This window comes from Protopterus annectens, chromosome 10.part0, assembly GCF_019279795.1.
Source record: "Protopterus annectens isolate FY-2018-M chromosome 10.part0, PAN1.0, whole genome shotgun sequence".
NCBI classification, from domain to species: Eukaryota; Metazoa; Chordata; order Ceratodontiformes; family Protopteridae; genus Protopterus; species Protopterus annectens.
Window position 1 is genome coordinate 83,706,507 of NC_056744.1, and position 19,233 is coordinate 83,725,739.

The 19,233-nt window shown below is 39.4% G+C and overlaps 1 protein-coding gene across 1 annotated transcript in view; it reads left to right on the forward strand.

Annotated features, from left to right (window-relative positions):
- Positions 1 to 13,418, forward strand: part of NPLOC4 (NPL4 homolog, ubiquitin recognition factor) — a 1,702,928-nt gene extending 1,689,510 nt beyond the window's left edge. The window contains exon 17 of the mRNA XM_044085045.1: positions 7,543 to 13,418. Coding sequence (XP_043940980.1) covers positions 7,543 to 7,700 — 158 coding nt within the window. The 3' untranslated portion in view covers positions 7,701 to 13,418. The remainder of the gene's footprint in view (positions 1 to 7,542) is intronic.
- The last annotated feature ends 5,815 nt before the right edge of the window (positions 13,419 to 19,233 follow it).

Below are 19,233 nucleotides of genomic sequence, written 5' to 3' on the forward strand. Positions count from 1 at the left end.
CTAGCTGGACATGGTATTGGAGACTGCAGCATTGCCTTCACCGCAGGATCCAACTCATTTGAGATCAGGGCTTTATTTTGCTGGAGCTAGCGCACCCATCAATTCACTCGATTCTCCAAGTATTAGGTTCGATGGTGACTGCCATTCAGTTGGTGCCCCTCGCCAGGTATAGCATGCGAGTTCTCCAACGGACTCCGATAGTTCAGTGGCCCATTCTGCCTCAGCCCATGTCCATGATGATAAAGTTGACTCAGGTGTGCAGGAATCATCTTGCTTGGTGGCTTCAGTCTCAGGACCTATTTCTAGACAGTCCATTTTGTCTTCCCCTGTCCAAGGTCACAGTGACCACGGACGCCTCCCTGTTGGGGTGGGGAGGTGAGGCATTTCCAGGACAGGATGGTTCAAGGCAGATGTTCCCTTGCAGAGACCAAATTGCACATAAACGTCTTGTAGGGTGAGAGCAGTCCTAACATTGCAAGCCTTCCAGGAGTGCCTCCCCCTGGGGACTTTAGCAGTTCAGACAGACAACATGGCAATTGTCTGATATATCAACAAGCAAGAGGGAACACGGTCTTATCCTGTGTGCAGGTAGGCCATGAGAGTGTGGGAATGGCCAAGGTCTTCCAAGCACTTTCTTCTTGCAATTCATATACCTGGGAGTTCCAGTGTGTTGGCCAGCAGACTCAGCAAGTCCATCTAGAGTCCTCATGAGTGGTTTCTTGAATCTGTCAGTGGCAAGACAAATCTTCATCCGTTGGAGTCATCCTTGCTACAATCTTTTTGCCTCCCCAGTCAACCACAAATGCAGGAATTACTTTCCCCTAATCCCCCCCATCAGGGGAGTGAGTCATCTAGGGACACTGTAGTTTACGATTGGCCTCTGGGTGTCCTTTATGCTTATCCTCCTATTTCCCCTAATACTTCAGAATGCTCATTGCCTGAAGACCCCTCTAATCCTCATTGTCCCTTTCTGGCCTAGTCAGGCATGGTCCTCTGTCCTGGGCTCATCTGAATTATCCACCTTGGATACTGGATCCCATTTCGATCTTATTTCCCATCTCTTGGGAGTTTCAACTTCCCAATCTTCAGACCCTTCATCTAACTGCATGGTTTCTCCAGTTCAAGTAATCCTTTCTCAGTCCAGGCTTCCTTCCCCAGTGACTAGCATTATTTTGGCTTCTCAGACATTGTCTACGAAGATGTAGTCATATAAATGGAAAAGGTTTTCCATTTGGGCCAAACAACGAAGTCTGGATCCTTTGTCAGCCCCTATTCCTGATATTTTGCTGTTCTTATCTTCCCTTTTCAGGATGGGGTGAGTTTTTCTGCCATTAAGCTCCAGCTGGCTGGCATCTCCAATTTCCATATTAACAATGACGCTACCTTTTCTTCCAAACTATGTAAAGCCTTTCTGAAAGGGAATTTTCTCCTTAGACCTCTTATTAAGGATCCATCCCTGCCATGGGATTTAATTTGGTGCTGTAGTCCCTAACACAAAAACCTTTTGAACCAGCTGGTTCATGTGATATTCACTTCCTTTCCTAGAAGATGGCCTTTTATAATGGCCATTACTTAAGCCAAGAGGGTCTCGGAACTCCAGGCTCTGTGCATTAAGCCTCTGTTCATGATCTTCCATAAGGGCAGGGTGTCCCATAGAACAAATCCCTCCTTCCTAAAGTGACATTGGAAGCTAATCTCAATCAGTCGATTCATCTACCAGTCTTCTTCCATAATTACTCTAATAAAGGAGAATATGTCTTAATTGTTTAGATGTCCACAGACAATTATGTTTTTAATTAAAAAGGACTGAAGAGTTTGGAAAGTCGGACCAACTCTTAGTAGCCTTCTCAAAAAACGGAAGGGGCCAGGCCATCTCAAAAGTGACGGTTTCCAGGTGGATTGCTAGTTGTACTTCTTCCATTTATGCTAGTAGGCATTTAAATTTATCCAGACTAGTTAAGGCCCCATTCTACTAGGTCTGTTGCTACATCATTAGTCTTTTTGGCTAGACTTTCCTTTGATGAAATTTGTGCTGCTGCAACTTGGTCTAATCCACGTACTTTATTTCACACTACAAATTGGACTTGGTGTCTAGGAACAGGGCTTCTTTGGTTTCTCCGTGCTCCTGCATATTTTTCCTTGAGGTCACTCAGGATACATGGTAGCTGGGGACTCTGACCAATTTGTGATTAACAATGACTCTGATAACATCAGATAGTTATGTACTTGCCATAACTTGGCGTCTGTGCTATACAGTGTCATCATTCATCACATTCCCACCCTCCTCCGCCCTTCCTTCTAAGGATTCTGGTGAGGCTGCATTGGCTTGTATTGGGTGAGTAAAATTTTGGCCTTCTATTGCAGTTCTTTGCATTTGTACTGATTTAGCAAACTTGATCTGAGGTTTAGGATGTAGGAAGGGATTATGGGAAGGGGAGGGGCTTGAGCTCTGGATCTCTCTGAGAAGCTGCCAGCTCTGATCCAAGACCCATCTGTGATGAATAATGACACTTGATAGCACAGATGCTAAGTTATGGTAAGTACATAACTCTTTTTTTTTTTTAGTTTATTAATTTATATAGATATCGTTTTCACATTTTTCTGAATATCTCAACAGCCAAGTAACACAGGCAAAACTCCTTAGCAGCATATGAAAGCTCTCAGTTAGATGAATAAAATGCTGACAGTATGTGTGTGACTTGATTGTTTTCTGAGCTATTATAAGCTGTTTACAAAATAGTACAAATGTAATAGTAACTGTGTTTACTGTGACTTAAAAAATTTGGTTTTAAACCAAGAACCTAAAGAATACTACCACTATAAAGATGGTTTGTGCCGAAGAGTTTGCCCATTTATACTTTCATAATCCCTATGGCTCCAGAGATATGAACATTTGTTTGAAATGTGAGGCCACAATTTGATTCTGTCAAAAGACTTAGGATCCACCCATCAGAAGTTACAGTACAAACTTCCTGAGCTCCACTGGAGTGAATGAGTTAAGAAGTCTGCTTTGCAGTAAGAAATTGTCAGGGTATCGAAACCAAACACAGTTCACTGCTCCTTAATAGCAATTACAGACACAAGCTCTAAGATCAGTACAACCAGGCAAGCTCCGATACTTAAGAAAAGTATGCACAACCAAGACTGCAATGGAGTAAGAATATGCAACTAATCCAATAAGTGAGTAATAACCTATAAGAGCAGTTTACCACATATTAATCAATATGCTGGCTGTACTATGTGACATATGGAGTGAAGCCATCAGATGACAATTCCAAGCCCACATTGTGCCCTTTAAGGTGCATCAGGGATAAAGACCTCTCAAGCCTGAAGAGCCGTCCTGCAGAGGAGGTAAGATTTTGTGGCTCTCTGGTTGTTGATATACCACTTCACTGTAGTGTTGGCTATGTATACCTTCAAGAGGCTTGGAGAGAACATAGGGTGAAAAGCTTAAAGGGCCAGAATCAGAGCTCTCATCTCTTTGATGTTGATATGGTCTGACTTCTGATGAGCCCAGAGACCCCATGTCTGAGGGATCGTTAAACAGTTCTTGAGAAGGAACTGAAGGCTGAAAGGCCTATCCCGGACTGAGAACAGACTACTGAATCCACCACTCAAATTCCTTCTTTAGACAAGGAGGGGAGCGGTACATTGAAATCCAGAGGGTGATGGTGCTTTAGCCAAACTGACTTGGGGTACCACTGAAGCTTCTGCATATGAAATCTGGCAAGAGGAAGCATTCGAATAGAAGGACCATGAATCTCAGGGCCTGAAGAAATTCACTGGCTGGCATGGCAGTCAGAGGAAGAAACAACTGGAAGAAGGCTGCCATTGACAAAACTTTTGGAAGTGGAAGAGAGGACAAGATTGGCCCTGTCTGAATCCTGCATCCCAGATGCACATGATCCTGAGAGGGAATCAGGACAGAGTTTTGGAAGATGATAGTGATCCCCAGACCTTGAAAAAGAAATATGATGAACTTCAGATCCTGTAACAAGCAACTGGGAGAAGGCACCTAAAGCAAGATAAAGAAAAATCTGAATGCCTTGTTGCCTGCAGAAAGAAATCGCAGGAGTTAGATGTTTTGTGAATACCCTTGGGGCAGTAGAGTGGCCAAAGAACAAAGCAGAGAACTGAAAATGAAAGGAAGGCACAGAGAAATGTAAAAAATTCCTGAAAAGAAGTTGAATAGGGGTATGAAGGTAAGCATCTTTCAGATACAAGGACCTCTGGGAAATAAGGAAGTTGCTCTAGGGGAGGTTGAGGAACAAGTGAAAAAGGAGGGAGAAACATCCATACCATGAAGTAACCCTGACTGATGATAAAAAGAACCCAAGAGTTTAAAGTGATGAGACGCCAGTTTGGAAGACAAAGGGAAAGCCGAAGGGTTAAAAGAACCTGGTCTAAAATAAGGGGTGGGGTGAATTGTCAGAGAAGCAGGCTTATCAGGTAAAGGAGGCTTCTGATCCACAGAAATCAGAAGCCTTAGCAGAAGGGGCCCGCCTACCACCCTTCCTGCCCTTGGAGGGCTGGTGGCGTTGCCTGCGAACAAAAGCAGATCTACAAGGATAATTTCTCTAGAACTTGGGGATAAGAGAGGCAAAAATATGTTTAAGGTTCTGCAAGGCTTTGCCTTTCTCTGGAAGAGATTTGTGCATGTCAGCAGCAACAGTCCCAAAAAGATGATTATTATCCAAAGGTACATCCAACAACTTGGCCTTAATGTCCTCAGATAGAGACTGGAAACAGAGCCAAGAATTATGCCTCATGACAGACCCAAAGCTGCAGCCCAAGAAGAGGTGTTAGCAGCATCATTGCTAGACCTAATAGAGTGGCGAGCCACTTGAGAAGCAGAATGTAAAATAAGTAAGACAGAGGATTTGCCTTCAGAATCAGGGAGGTCAGAAATAACCTGATAAGCCTGAGTAATCAAGGCTAAAGCATACCTGGTCATGTGATTCTGGTAATTAACAGCCCTAAAGGCCAAAGTAGAAGTAGTATAAACTTTCTTACCAATCCTCTACATTGCCCTACCATCCTTATCAGGAGGCAAAAGTTTGGAAGAGGACAAAAGCTTTGAAGATTTGTCAGAAGAGACTGACACCACAGCAAAATGACATTTAAATAAAACTTCACAATCCTCAGGAACCTTATAGAGCCTAGTAGGTTTCTTAGGCACTGGAGACTGAGAATTAGGAGACTTGGAAGCAGCAATGAAAGTATCTAACAAGGCAGCCAACACAGAAGGAACTGGCAATGGTTTAGGATTATCCACCTGATGCAACTCATAATATCGTCTCTAAATATCAGACACTTGAAGACATATCCCACTTAAAGTATTCCATCATCTTAGCAATTGTGTCCCCAAAGGGACAGTTCCTCCAAAGGAGACTCTGCTAAAAGACTCGTCTTTGTCAGAACCCTAAGACAAAGGTGAAGGCATCTGTAAAGAACTGGTCAAAGACCCCTTGTCAAACACAGAATCCTTATCTGAAGACACCAGTTCCCCAAGCCATTTAGTAGAGGTAGAGATCCAAGGAGGTGCAGGTACTAAAACCTCTTGAGGAGGTGTTTAAGGCCATCATGGCAGAAAACAAGCCCCAAGTGAAATCTTATTCCTTTTTAGGATCCTTAGGATGGTCCAAAACATGGTTTAGGTTTTCTTTTTGCTTGGAAGGGACATCAGCCCTAATAAAATACTGGAGGTTCCAACACTTGCAAAATTTGATAAGAGATCCTCTTCCCTGACCAGTGTCTGCAGAGTCCCTCTAGGACCCTCTGAGATAATCAACCATGATTCCCCCTCAACATCTGGAGCAGATACCTGCAGAGCTTCAGAGGACATGCGAAAAGATGTGTTCACGCAGGTCTCTGATGGGGTTGTGGCAGAGGAATCTGATGCAGACGCCAAGTAACCTACATAGCTATTACCCCCTTCTAGAGGTACATCCAGAGGAGGCTGGACAGCTAAAGAATTCTGCTGAGACTTCTTGGCCTTCTTACTTATCAGGAGTGTCTTGGGGTTAAAGGATTCTGCCCTGGTACCCCAGGCTAACTGTGTTTAAGTTGGTTTTCAAGATAAATGGCCAGAGAAGACAGCTTCTGAGCGTTTTAGGCACAAATGGCTTATAGTTACTGCATGAGGCAATGGTTTTGGGAAGCAACCAAACAAAAACAACATTGTTTGTGACGATCCTTATGGAGAATCCACCTCCCATACTGACATATTCCCATCTTAGATGACTTGAACTCTAGGTAGCAAAATAAAATACAAGACCAAGAAAAGTTTAAAAAAAAAAAAAAAAAATGATAAAGGGGCAATACAGCAACAAAGGCATTAATGACATTCAGACTGGCAGCAGAACAGTTCTGGGTAGTTGTGTCCATTCATCCCTTTTATGCATTTCAGTACATTTAAGTGTCAAGGGAAGAGAAGTTTAGCTCATGCTAAGTCTGTTTTGAATGTGAGATTTTTTTGCTTTGTTTACCGAATGGCTGTTAACATTTTCTTGTAAAATTTGAAATAATCTTTAAACGAATCATTGTAAAAGTAAAAAAGAAAATACTATGCACATTAATAGGTTTGAGCAGTATTTTATGGTAAATGAAAAGAGACCGATTAAGTAATGGGTAAGCGGGGACCCCCAGTCCTTTACCCTGCTAAGGCCACATTTGAGCATGATCTGACACTGATCTTCATATACTCAAGAGTTGATCAGGTACAGAAACAAGAATGGGATTGTAGCTCTGCAATAAAAGTGGTGCATACATGAATTAATCAAATGAACTTTTACAGGATCAGCTTTCCCAGGTTAAATATTTAATCTTCCTTAGTATGCGCAGTCTGTTCAAACTACCAAATAGTGCTTTTTCTGCATAACTGTCAAACTTTGAACAGGAAGTAGCAGAATTAATTATAGTATTGAGTGTTAGTCAATCCATGATTAATGAAAAATATTTTTAAGGGTAAGGAGTGGGTTTTGGTTGAGTGTATTTCACAGTATTTGCTTTGGATTTAGCTGTCAGCACAAGCCAAAAAAAGTCAGCAGTAGTTTTTTAGGTTCATAGATAAGTGCTAGGTTAGCTGCCTTCATGGACCATTTTAAGCCTAGACATTTTTCTTGTTGGAGGTGAGAATGCAACCTTGTACCTTGTTTCTGTCAGGTAAACACTTTAACCATTATTACCACCCTCCCTCTTTGAGGGACTTCTTTTTTAGTTAATAAAAAAACAAAACAAATGAATTTAGTACCCTTGCGAAAAAATTGGAGAACATGTCAAACTTAGATGTGTGTACGTTTGATTTCTGAGATGTCGTTAAGTTGGACAGTAAAAATAATTAAAATGTCTGTTGATTTACTGTTGTGTTACTTATGGAGCTAGTGATAGTGTAGATATAGGTTTCTGGACTTCTAGCTGAGCAATGCTAGGCTGTTAAGGGCAATCTGTTAAAATAACTAGAGTTCATCATTAGCTAGTTATGTCACACACATGGCTTTGTTTTAGAACTTACACCTTTTTGTTCTTTTTTCCTCACTGAAGGTACGGATAGTAGCCACCCTGCAAGTATGCAGGAATATGGCCATGTGCGTGGCCCTACACATCCAACTGCTTCTGCTACATGGTCCTGTCAACACTGCACCTTCATGAATCCTTCCAATAATGACCACTGCGAGATGTGCAGTCTGCCCAGAACTTAGAAGTTTATTCACAACATTCACATTGGACAAACCAGTTCAAATAAAATGAATGGAATGTGTGCTGTTATCCATACTTGAAATGTGATGTAGGATAGGAGAGGGAGCAGCTTCATTGTGCTGTAAGCTGTTATCGTGATTGCCTGATACAAGAGCTTGGCCATTGCTAACCGGAAATAAGCAAAACCTTCACTGTGTATGTAATTTGCAAGAGGTTATTGATTGCCTTTCATGATAGTAGCTATAATTAATTCTAACCTGTGTAAGTCTTTTAAAATTGCCTGCCTGCTTATTTCCCATAGCCCATCCAAAAGCTATGGGCATTACTTGGCATTCTGAAAACTTGTGCTTCTCTTGAATCAGTTACATTTGCCATCATTTCTTGGGAGAAGTGTAAAGGTGCTTTTACCTCAGTATTTTGTACCTAAACCACAGTGCCATACTGCTTTCAAGATAGTGAATTTTGGGACTGTTGTAAATGTACTTTACATCTGTCAAGGTGACGTCGGCATACAGGTAATAGCCAGTAATCTCCTGGGGCCTTATTAAGCCTGTAGGTACAAGTAGTGATGGGAAGACCTTAATGTGTACATGTAATGTTCTGACTTAAAATTTTGACACAATTCAAAAGCCCTGCAATGTTCCAGGTGTATTTACTTAAGTCAGAATAATTCTAGGAGTGAACATGATTTAAAAAAATGTTTATTTTAACTTTGAAGTGTTACCTGCCGCTTTATGACTTAAAAATTAGTTTATCATCTGAGCTTTGCAGCACTTTTTGCAGCATTCAGAAATTAGCCTCCAGATATGAGATAGTTTGTATTTCCTGCTGTGGCAAAGATATTTTGCAGAAACCTTCTGTGTTAATGTGCTAGATAAATACCAGTATATCATGGGCTTGCACAGTGAGTCACAGCTTGAATGCTAGATACTGGTTCTTGAATCCTGTAATCTAGAGGCTTATTCATAATGAATTATAAATCTTTAAATATATTGCAAGCAAATGGCATACCTGACGAGATATTTTTTTTTACTTAATTACTATCTTAATCTGTTTGAAAACAGGTGAAGTCATACGCTTAATCTTTTACGTGTAAAATGGGATTTTGGATTCCAACCTCTTATTTTTAGTTAGAGGGAGAAGCACATCACAAATTGTGACACCATAATTCAGCAAAATACATTGTCATGCAAACCATTTATTTGTGATGTCAGAATATTGACAACTCTGTGTGAATGATCCTTTTAATGGAGTAATCAAAATACTAAGGCACAACAAAGGAACATGGGTGGTGCAGTACAGTAGTGGCTTTTACACCCATTGACTTGTCAGTATCACTGCCCTGATGAAAGCGCCATTTCCTCTGTGTGTATTTTTTTTTAACCATCAGCTACTTTTATCACTTAGTCTTTGTAGAAGCTCCTTCACACTTTTGTGCTTTCAGCTTCTTAGTGTTTATATTTGTGTTCTGTTATTGTAATAACACTGCGGTCAAACTGATAACATCCACTGGAAATAGTGATCACCTAGGTTATCCGTGGGTTATTTGTAACATCTGACTTCCTTATAAAAATTAGCTTAGAAGAAATAACTTCATGAAACCGCCAGTAGAGGTTTTCCTCAGTTCTTTTCAGCAGCTCCCATTCAGTGGTGTTGATAGGACTTTGAAGGAATCTTGCAGACCAGTTCTACAGTAGGGACAAGGAAGAAGATAATTTTGCCAGACATCAGCCTTTACCCCCCCCCCCCCCAAGTACACCTATCCTTGAAGTGAAGTATCCCATATTGTTCTGTTAATAGTTATGTCTAGGTTTGTATGTTCCAGCTGGACCTTTGTTTGGCAGGACTGCTGTTTCTCTTTAATGAAAGAAATTGGCCAATTCAGTTTAGCCTCAAGTCTCAATTCACTGCCTCGAGTAGACCACAATTGGCGTTAGTGCAGTTCATGTCACCTCTGCTTTGACACCTTGTTGGACATTTTTCAGAAAGCATTTCTTTTAAAGACCTTAGCTAAGGACTGGAAGTTCTTAGTGCAGTGCAAGTTATGGCCAGTCTTTGAATCTTGTGTTCAAACTCTTTCAGTCTCACTACTAAAAGCTGTGGTCAGAGAAACTTCAGCCCATCTGCACACCATGTCACTTGCCAGTACACCATCTTCTGCTGTTGTAGGAGTGGAATGGCCAGTACCTGCACAAGTTCATCTTCCCAGATATTGTATGTGAGGAGTGGCTTAGTGGTTTTTTTTTTTGTTTTTTTTTTTAACCATGACATTGTTTTCAATATTTTTTCGTCATGAACCTGCAGTTGTGTGTGCTTTATAGCATGTCACTAACAGGCCTGTGCAGTGCTGCATTACAGCAGACCTCAGCCTATTCCCTACTGTTGATTGTGAACTGGTAGTCTTTAATAGTCCAGTATGCCTTTAACTTTTAATCTTGCATATCTAGGCTCTTAGGCTACCTTTCTAGCCCCAGTTATGTCTTGGTCATTATTGTAACTAAGCCAGTGTCAGATGTTTTGATCCTTGTTTTACCTGGGAAAGAAGGGGTGAACAGTAAAGAATCCTGTGTTTGTTTTTGCACCACTCACATGACTTTTGTTTCAGTTCCCGTGCAGGCACTGTAATCATGTATTGGAGCTGCAGGTAAAGTAAGTATTTGTCTTCCCTAGGAGTATTTTTGTCATTCCTCGCCCCATGGGTTCTTCATAATGTCAATGTGATGATTTAAATGCATTTGTCTGAGACATTTTTCTCCAGTTGTATGTTACTATTTTGGTGAAAAATGTACTATTGCTTTTCTGCCAGGGTGCATTCTGGACCTTTCCATCTGTTTGATCATTTGCTACTGACAGAGGAAAAGCTTTTTACGATTTTTATTTTTTACTGAGTATCATAACATTCTTGTCCATGTAGGCCATCAGTAGTTCTTTCTTTGCAGAATATACTTCTTCCACCTTGTGAAAGATGACATCTGTGCTGCATTCGATACTTTGAGCGCCTTTAATGGATGTCACAGTTAATGAAACTGTAGGGCAGTGTAAGTTTCTTGGTTCGATGCCTCCACACAAATGGTATTGTTTGTGGTATTAGTAGTGTGGTGTTTTTGCCCTGTAAAGTTTAGGTCTGACTTTCCACCCTATGTTTTCACACTCAGTTTGTGCCTGTTGGAGCATGGTTATTCTGTCATCTGAAATCCTGCAAACACGGATTCCATCAGACGTGATAGTTTTGAAGTTGGATTGAACTTGTTTGTGAAACTGATGATTGTCCAGTCATTCAAACCACTTCTTCCCACTACTACTTCAATGTGCGCGTTTCATTCCTGATGTCATTACAGGACTTTGTTTCTTCCAGCCAAAGAGATTATATTTTTTACTGTGTTAATACTTTGTGTTATTGAACTGTCATGATTTATTCCTTAGGGGAAGTTAATTGGCTCTGTTTTGTAGTTGTAAGGTTATCTTTAATACCATAAGTTTTTCCCATCCTCTTCATGGCAGCTAATACAACTGTCAGACTGTGTCCCTCTTTTGTTATAGGATGTATTTGATAGACACCTATGACTATATGCTTTATCTTACATAATTGGAGAGCCACTTTGTGATGTACTAGAAACTAATTCTGATACGGTTAGACAGACATAACCTCAACACTTTTCACTTGCAATCCAGTAGTGTTTTCATTTAGATGATCTTGATACACTGCAGCATGCTTTGCTTTTCTTAATTGCATCTCGACTATTTCAGCCTGCTGTGAGCTAAACGTGTATTATTTATTTGACCATATGATGGGCCATCTCTTTCCTGTGGGCAGTATAAATTTGACACTTGCAGTGTAGAACTGCTTTTTTTTCCTGAAACAAGCTGTCTGCAGTGGCATCAGTTGCAGAAGTGGAAAGTATTGCTGACTAAATTTTACTTTTCCATCTGAGATTTCTGAGCTTCTGACATTCTAGTGTTTTGTGACCTGTTACTTGTTTGTTTTCCAAAAATAGTGTGCTTTTGCATGTTATATGCATATGATTCTCCTTGACCCGAGACCCAGTTTACTTTAAATCTTTCTCTTTTTTCTTGTTTATTTTGAACATACAAGAAAACACTATTTGGTACATAGTACCCTGTGTGTTTTTTTTTTTTTCCAAATTGCTGTACATTTCAAAAAGTGATTTAGTGCTTTGGCCACTGTTTTGTGCTGTTTTTTTAACAAATGTAGGCAGTTGCCAAACCAATATAATTATACTTCCCAAGACATGTATGTCTGTCTCACTGAATTGCTTTCAGACTGAAACTGCAAATATCTGCAGCACAACTCTGGATTTCTATCCATACTTCTATAAAAGTTGTGGTCGGAGTCCAAAATATGCTCAAGTCTTGTGCTGTGATTGTGAATGCATGCCAAAACTTCTGTTTAAATAATTTACTGACTTGGAGTACATTGCTACTGTTTGGAACTTGATCCTGTATTGCAACCTGATGACCAAGGTATCTGAAATTAAGGTAAACTGTTTAGACAAGAAATTTGCTGATAAAGCTTATGTATTACCATATGAGAGTCAACTTTCTTTCCTTTCCCACAGTCTGTAGCTGGGATATATGATGCCTTTGCCATTTCTTGCTGCATGGAGCTCTCAATGGATATTTTCCTCCTGAAGTATCTGTGAGGTATTATTCAAGATGATAAATTTGCCCACCCTTTTCTGCCCCAAGTGTCATCAATGAGTAGGTTGACATAAACAGTCCTTGGGTATGTCCTGTTCAGTCATCATCCTATGAGATGCTGGCTGCAAATTAAAGTCCCAGGAATGTAGACTGATGACTGAATTCCCTTCGTAAGTAGAGCATTTTAGTGGTCTGCTGAAACCTTTTTTGATAACTGTTTTACGTTATTACATGCTGCAGTGTGCAAGCATACAGTCATCCACATTCTCCACATCACACCTGAAAAGATAGATGCTAAAAGCGCTAAAGTTGCTAGATGATTTTATGTTGTCATTTCTTATATTGCACCTGAGAGTGAAGTGCTTTTTGGCTCGTGTGGCTGCATGACCAGCATCAGTTGAGTACCATATTTTGTCACAGCCTGTAGCCAAAACTATAACTTCGTATATAGAAAAATTGTCCATCAGGACTCTACACTCTTCTTCCTCCCTATTCCCAGTACTTGTAGAACAGAGAGTACAGATTTCTGGCTCATCTTATTTAAAGATCCACGGGTGGAAAAAGGTAAATATAGGCTCTATGAGAAATACAGTAACTATTAGTCTGTAATATTCATGTTTACACCCCAAAGATCTTTAATAATAAGGTTAGGACTGTTTAAAGTAAACTGATGTCTCTTGGCATCTTGTTTTTCTCTCTTTTTTCATTTTTAGTAATAAATTAGGCAGATTCCAAATAACTCACCAGAATATCAGTAGGTCTTTTTCATGGCAGACACAACTTAAATAGAATTTTACTGATAGTAATCCCCTATGATGGAGGGTCTCCTTCCAGTTTATATGTTTGACACTGATGGGGAAAATTAATTACTAAAAATATCATCTCTAATAAGTAAAAGATGGTGACATAACTTACATATTGAGGCCATAAAACCTTTATCATTTATAGGTTCATAGGTAGGTACTAGACTATTGGCCCTGGGACCTATACAAGCACAGCCAAAAAGGTACCCTGGCTTTTGCCACCCAAGAAAATTATTTTCCTGTGCCACTGTCGAGCAGAGCCACAGAGGTGATCCCCGGGGTGAATTTCCTATTTCCCATCCAATCATCAAGATTTTTCTTGACGAGTGCTAATGAGGAGCTTTGTTTGATATAGGTAGGTACTATGAAATGAGATGCTTCTTTGGCGTTGTCTGAGAACTGAGTGCAGATGTGTGGGTGACATATGCAGCCCTGATAGCCTTAAACCTTTGTACATGTGTGCCTGAATAAATAAAAGAAATAGCTTAATGATCATGTTTCATGTGGTGAAGCCAAGTTTTTTTTAAACATAGTGATTGCATGCATTCTTATGCATGTGAGCACTCGTGTGTGTATAAATAAAAGTTGCTTTCACCGTATTAATTCAAAAATGTAAATTTTAAAAAAGCTTCAGAATACTGAAGTCTAAATTACTCCTGCAGTATTTACTGCATTTATAGTAACATGCAGGCAGGAGATGTTTACATCACTCTGAAGTCCAGATCTAAATGCCTTGTATTAGCATAAGTAAATATTTATGAAACTGGGTAAATAATTGTATGTTTACCATTATATAATTGTTTCATAAATATTAGGCTAATACAACATAATTGGGACCCCGGAGTGATATAAATGTCTCCTGTCTGTATGTGAAAATTAACGCCGTAAATACAGCAGTAGTAATTTAGACTTCTCTGTTTGGGAAGCTTTTTTTAAATTTAAATTTTTGAATTAATATGGCAAAACCAACTTTAATTTATAGACAAGAGTGTTCATATGTATAAGAATGCATACATTTCAATTTATGTAAAAATAAAGTGGTTACTCCACGTTAAACATAATCTTTAATACCACTTTCACATCTGGGAGCCCATTTTTCTTTTCTTTGTTTTGAAGTACTTGACCCAATGAAGGCAATGTCATGGCAGAGGATACCTTCCTTTCATGCATACATCTTTCATACGCATGTATGTGAAGTCAGTGCCATTCCTCTGATGGTTCCCCCTTCCTATCCTCACTTTTAGCCATCCTTGTGAACTAGTTGCTTTTTCAGCCTTATACCACTGGAGTGGTAAGCAGTATGACGCCCAGCATTGTCATTTTTTTACCTGTCTTGTATATGTGTAGACCCCATTAGAAGGTTATCAAGCTTAAATTTCCTTGTAAAGGAAGGCTTTGTTATAGGATGTTTGTTTTAAAGCAACTTTATGTATTTTGGATTTTGTTCACTAATTGTAGTTCCTGGAAGTCAGCTCATTAAGAATGGTCCTAAATATCTGAACTCAAGTAGGTTTTAATTACAAAACACTTGAATACATATGACTTTCTTGCTGTAGTAGGACTGTTGGCAAAATAACCTCCCAGAAGGTGTTAGAATACTTTTGTAGGAAGGCAGAATTTTGGAGTTTGCTGCATAATTTAATGCTACCTTTCCCAGCAAAAGGTGAGCAAAAACATCCCACAAATTTAGATTGATACATGACACACTGCTCTGTTAAGAGGCTGTAATCATATGGTACACAAAATTGTGATGTTAATATAAACATTTCCTTACTGCTCTGCTGTTTTATTTGAAAGTAGGCCACATATATTAGAGTACACTGGTTTGAAGGAGAAGTTTAATATTAAATTTTGTGATAGAGAGAAAATGTTATTTCATCCTACAGCACATTTAAGTCATGGATAACAGAAAAAAATGCATTGCTGCAAAACTGAAAATTTATATTGCTGCATCAGTTTACTTCCAGCACACCTCTAATGTTTTATGAATTTGCAGTGGTGATGTGAGAAGGCTACGGTTGATCTTGTATTCTTCACCACTTATTTCATTTTCAACATTTTATGAGAAGCAGCATGGCATAATTTAACAGCACAGTTTGTTTTTGCTGAAGTGAAAGTGTAACTTCTTTGTGACAGACATCTGTCACTTTGCACTTGTATATTTAAAGTCTCTGAGAAATAATCTGACATGGGAGGATAATTGGGTGTAAAAATGAGTGGCTTTAGAATTTTTTTCTGTTTAGAATAAAAATTAAAAAAATAAAAAAATGTTTAAAATTGACTGAATTTCCTTAAGAATGTAACTTGTTAAACACCAATTACTGCCATTGATATTTCTCTAAAACATGACTTCATGTATTGAAATTCACAGTGAATGTGCAGTATAGTAAATGTAGTGATCAGATTTCTTTGAGTTTAGTCAGGGGACCAAGATGAATTACTGAAAGGTAAAATTCTTCTTGAAACTGTTGCAATAACAAGAATAAGGACTGCTCAACCCCATAACGTATGGGATAAAGCCCTGACTATGGCTGATGACCTACATTCAGCTAGCAGCATGGGCCTTGGATGGGGACCGGTGGAGGCTGGGAGAGACTGACTGATGTTGGCTTCTCCCATCATTTGGGCGATGGTGTGGCAGTGACCTGCTACATTGGCAACATGTGTAGTAATGTGTCTGTGTTTACCCATAGCAAGGGCCTAGAATTCTTGAAATTGCGAACAGTTTGATGTTTAGCAGGAAGTTGACATGTGCAGTGGATGCTCAGTTGTGTGCATTCATTTTCTTATGACCGCAATTGAGAAGTTTGCAAATGTTATTCATATTGATTGCTGTAGTATTCATAACTATATTGGTTATACCATTGTAAGGATACAAACCTAGCCAGTTTCAAAGGCACTTTACACATGGTAAAAATGTTAATCAGCTGAAGCTGAAATGAAGAAGTGGTTTGGGCACCAAGCACTTCAGAACTTTCCTGCTACAGAAGAGTGTTCCTCTCGCAGGCTTTTGAGGATCGGCATTTAGCTAATGCTTTCCATTGCCAGGTGGATAAGTTCCCTCGGGAGGAAAAAATACTTATTAAAATTGACAGAAACTAATTTCTTTCTGTAAAAATTGGAATTTTAAGCTTGGAAAACGTGTTTCTGTAGACTGCAGTGTGACATTTAGTAACTTTTATTCAGAAGTGTTACTTTTTACTTTTATGTGGGGAAAATAAGTTTAAACTATTTTTTCCTCAATGAAAGCTGTCATTTTACTTCTGCGGACAAGAGTAAGTGTTTACAGTGTTTTTCACTTTTTTGTTTTGTTTTGTGGATAACGTGACCTTTTCACTACATACCTTTTACTGGTTACTGCTGCCACACTTCCCTGGTAAACTGACATTTTTTCAGCTTTACAATGGAAGAACCTGCTGTTTCCTCAGTTCTTCCTTCCTGCAGTCACATAAAAAAAACAGCCATTGTCACCACAGCAGACTGCCACAGAGTCTTGGGCATAGATGGCTGGCACAGCAGTGGACATTTCTGATACTTGAATCCATTCTTTTCCCCTGGAGCATCTCTACTGTAGTCCCTACAGACACCATGGACCAGGGTTCAGACACATCCTCTGCAACTGTTGTAGTGCCGTTAGACAGGGGAGGAACACTTAAATTGGTCTTGGAAGGAGTGAGGAATACCTCTGTGCCTATCCAAACAGGAATGCCCCTCCCTAAGATTTTTTCCCTGTCAAAAGTAGCAAAAAGACATATATATTCTTTTAGCTCAGTTACTTTAGACAGAAGTGGTTTGTTGGGCTTAGTTCAGGGTTTAGTTCAAGCTCTTGACCCCCCCCCCCCCCCTCCAGTTTTGAAGTTTTTAGTAAAAGCGATTCTTCATTTTCTGAGGAGGTTCAAGATTTTGAACCACGAAATCTTTGTGAATGGACAACTTCTGTTTTTTTTTCTCATGTTTCTAATTCTGATTCTGAGGAAAGTGCAGTTTCTGACGGTCCCTTGAAAGGATTTTCTTTTATCCAAAACATTTTCCAGAATGAAGTAGTTTCATTGTGAACACAATATTCCACTGTCTTAAGAAATATTTTGATTTCCTACAACACTGATTTCCTGAACCTATTCCATTTCCTCCTGTTCATCCAGCTTTGGAGAATGTTTTTTGACAGCCTGTAACTTGCCTGACAAGCAAGCCTTTTTACCCCCAAGAAAGCTGATAGATGTTATAAATGTTCCTCTGTCTTAGAAGTTTTTATTTATATTCTGACCCCACATCGGATCCAGCAGTGCTTTCTCTCATAAATTCAGTTGCTGCTAAATATCGGGTTAATTAGAGTCCTTCCCCTTTTGACACAGATGATAAAGTTTTTGATAGATTTGGGGGAAAAGTTCATTCTGCTGCAGCACCTTGTTTTTAGAATTCTCAGTTGTCAGGCTCATATGTTACAGTCCATCTCTTTTTGAGAGTATGTGGAACATTATGGGATCTTTTTTCTCATCTCAAGTGGCTACTCACTCTTTGAAATGTACTTATGATTTGGCTGTTGCCACTGGAACTTTTATGAAGATGTTTGTTTGTTTGCATACTTAAAACCTCCTTAAGGATGTTAAAATGGAAATTTTTAATTCTCCTTTAGTCAGAAAGGTAATATTTAGAACATCTGTTCCAGAGATAATTAAACAGTGTGATAAAAGAGGCAAGGTGATTTAAGAAACTTCACAGATTTTTCATCCTTCTCTACAAGTTTGCCAAGGGTTTTAATGCCAACTCTGCAACCTTTTTTCAAAGAGCAAAATAAGTAGACATAGCAAGCTGCTGGTAAGCAGATTTATAAGGAGCAATGGGCAGGAGGTTCCCAGATTGGAGAAGGTTTTTTATTCAGGATATTTATGGTGTCAAAGAAGGATTATTGGAAACTTGTTCTGGATATTTCTTGTAACCCAGTTTATGATAATGCCGAAGTTCAGTGTTCTCTTTCACAACCTGTTATTTCTCACCCCCTGTTTAACTTTTCTGGTGAACTTAGATTTAACAGATGACTATTAAGCTGCCGTGGCTTCAGATTTCAGATGTTTTAAGGTTTTCTGTGTCTGGAGCACAATTTCAGTTCTCTGCATTACCCTTTGGAATATCTTCAGCTCCAAGGTTATTTACAGAGTCTAGCTCCAGTGATAGCCTACTGCAGACTTCAAGACATCCACATTTCCTTATTTAGATGACTTGCTAATCTTTGCAGTCTTTTTCAAAGGGTCCAGAATCTTTCATGTGGGTAAGAGATTTCCTGCACAGACTGGTGTCCAGGAGACCATAAAAATACCTTGTTTTAACCTCCTCACAGGACTGTTTTTTTGGGGGGTACCTCTTAGATACCTCAGTTCAAAGATATTTTTTTCAGCAGAATAAAGCTGTATTTTGTCTGTTTTCCCATTCAGACAATTGTGTCAGCAAGGGAATTTCACAGAATACAAGGATTCAAGGCATGCGTGATTCTCATGATTCCTCTAGCAAGACTCCACGTGAGAAAAATTTAGCGGTACCCAAAATCGTTATAGTCTCAACATCATCATTCCAGATTTCCAGTTTTGCAGTTTGTGAGAAGGGAAATTCTTTGCTAGAGAGGGACTTTTTTTGTCTGATTCAAGGTCTCCCATTTTTCATTCCAGTTCCAGCACAGTCTGAAAAAGACACCTCAGACTTTGTGTGGGAAGCAGTGCCTATGGGCATCAAAGTGCAAGATTTTTGGAACAGAAAAGACAGACGTGAATACACAAATGTAAACGAGATGTTTCTCATAAATGCCATCAGATCTGTGTTCTCCATGACCATTACAAATGGTTACAGACAACACTGCAGTGATGTGCTACACAGGGCTAACCAGATCTTACCCTCTGTGCAGACCAGACATTGTAGTCTGGAATGTAGCATTTCAGCAATGATCTCACTCTAGCCAAATGAAAATCCCAACTGGATGAAATCACTACAGCCAAACAGAAACACCCACTGGTGTAGCAAAAAGAGAAAACAGTTAAAACTATGCAAAAAGGTTTATTAAGTGCTTTCATCTGATACAGGGCTT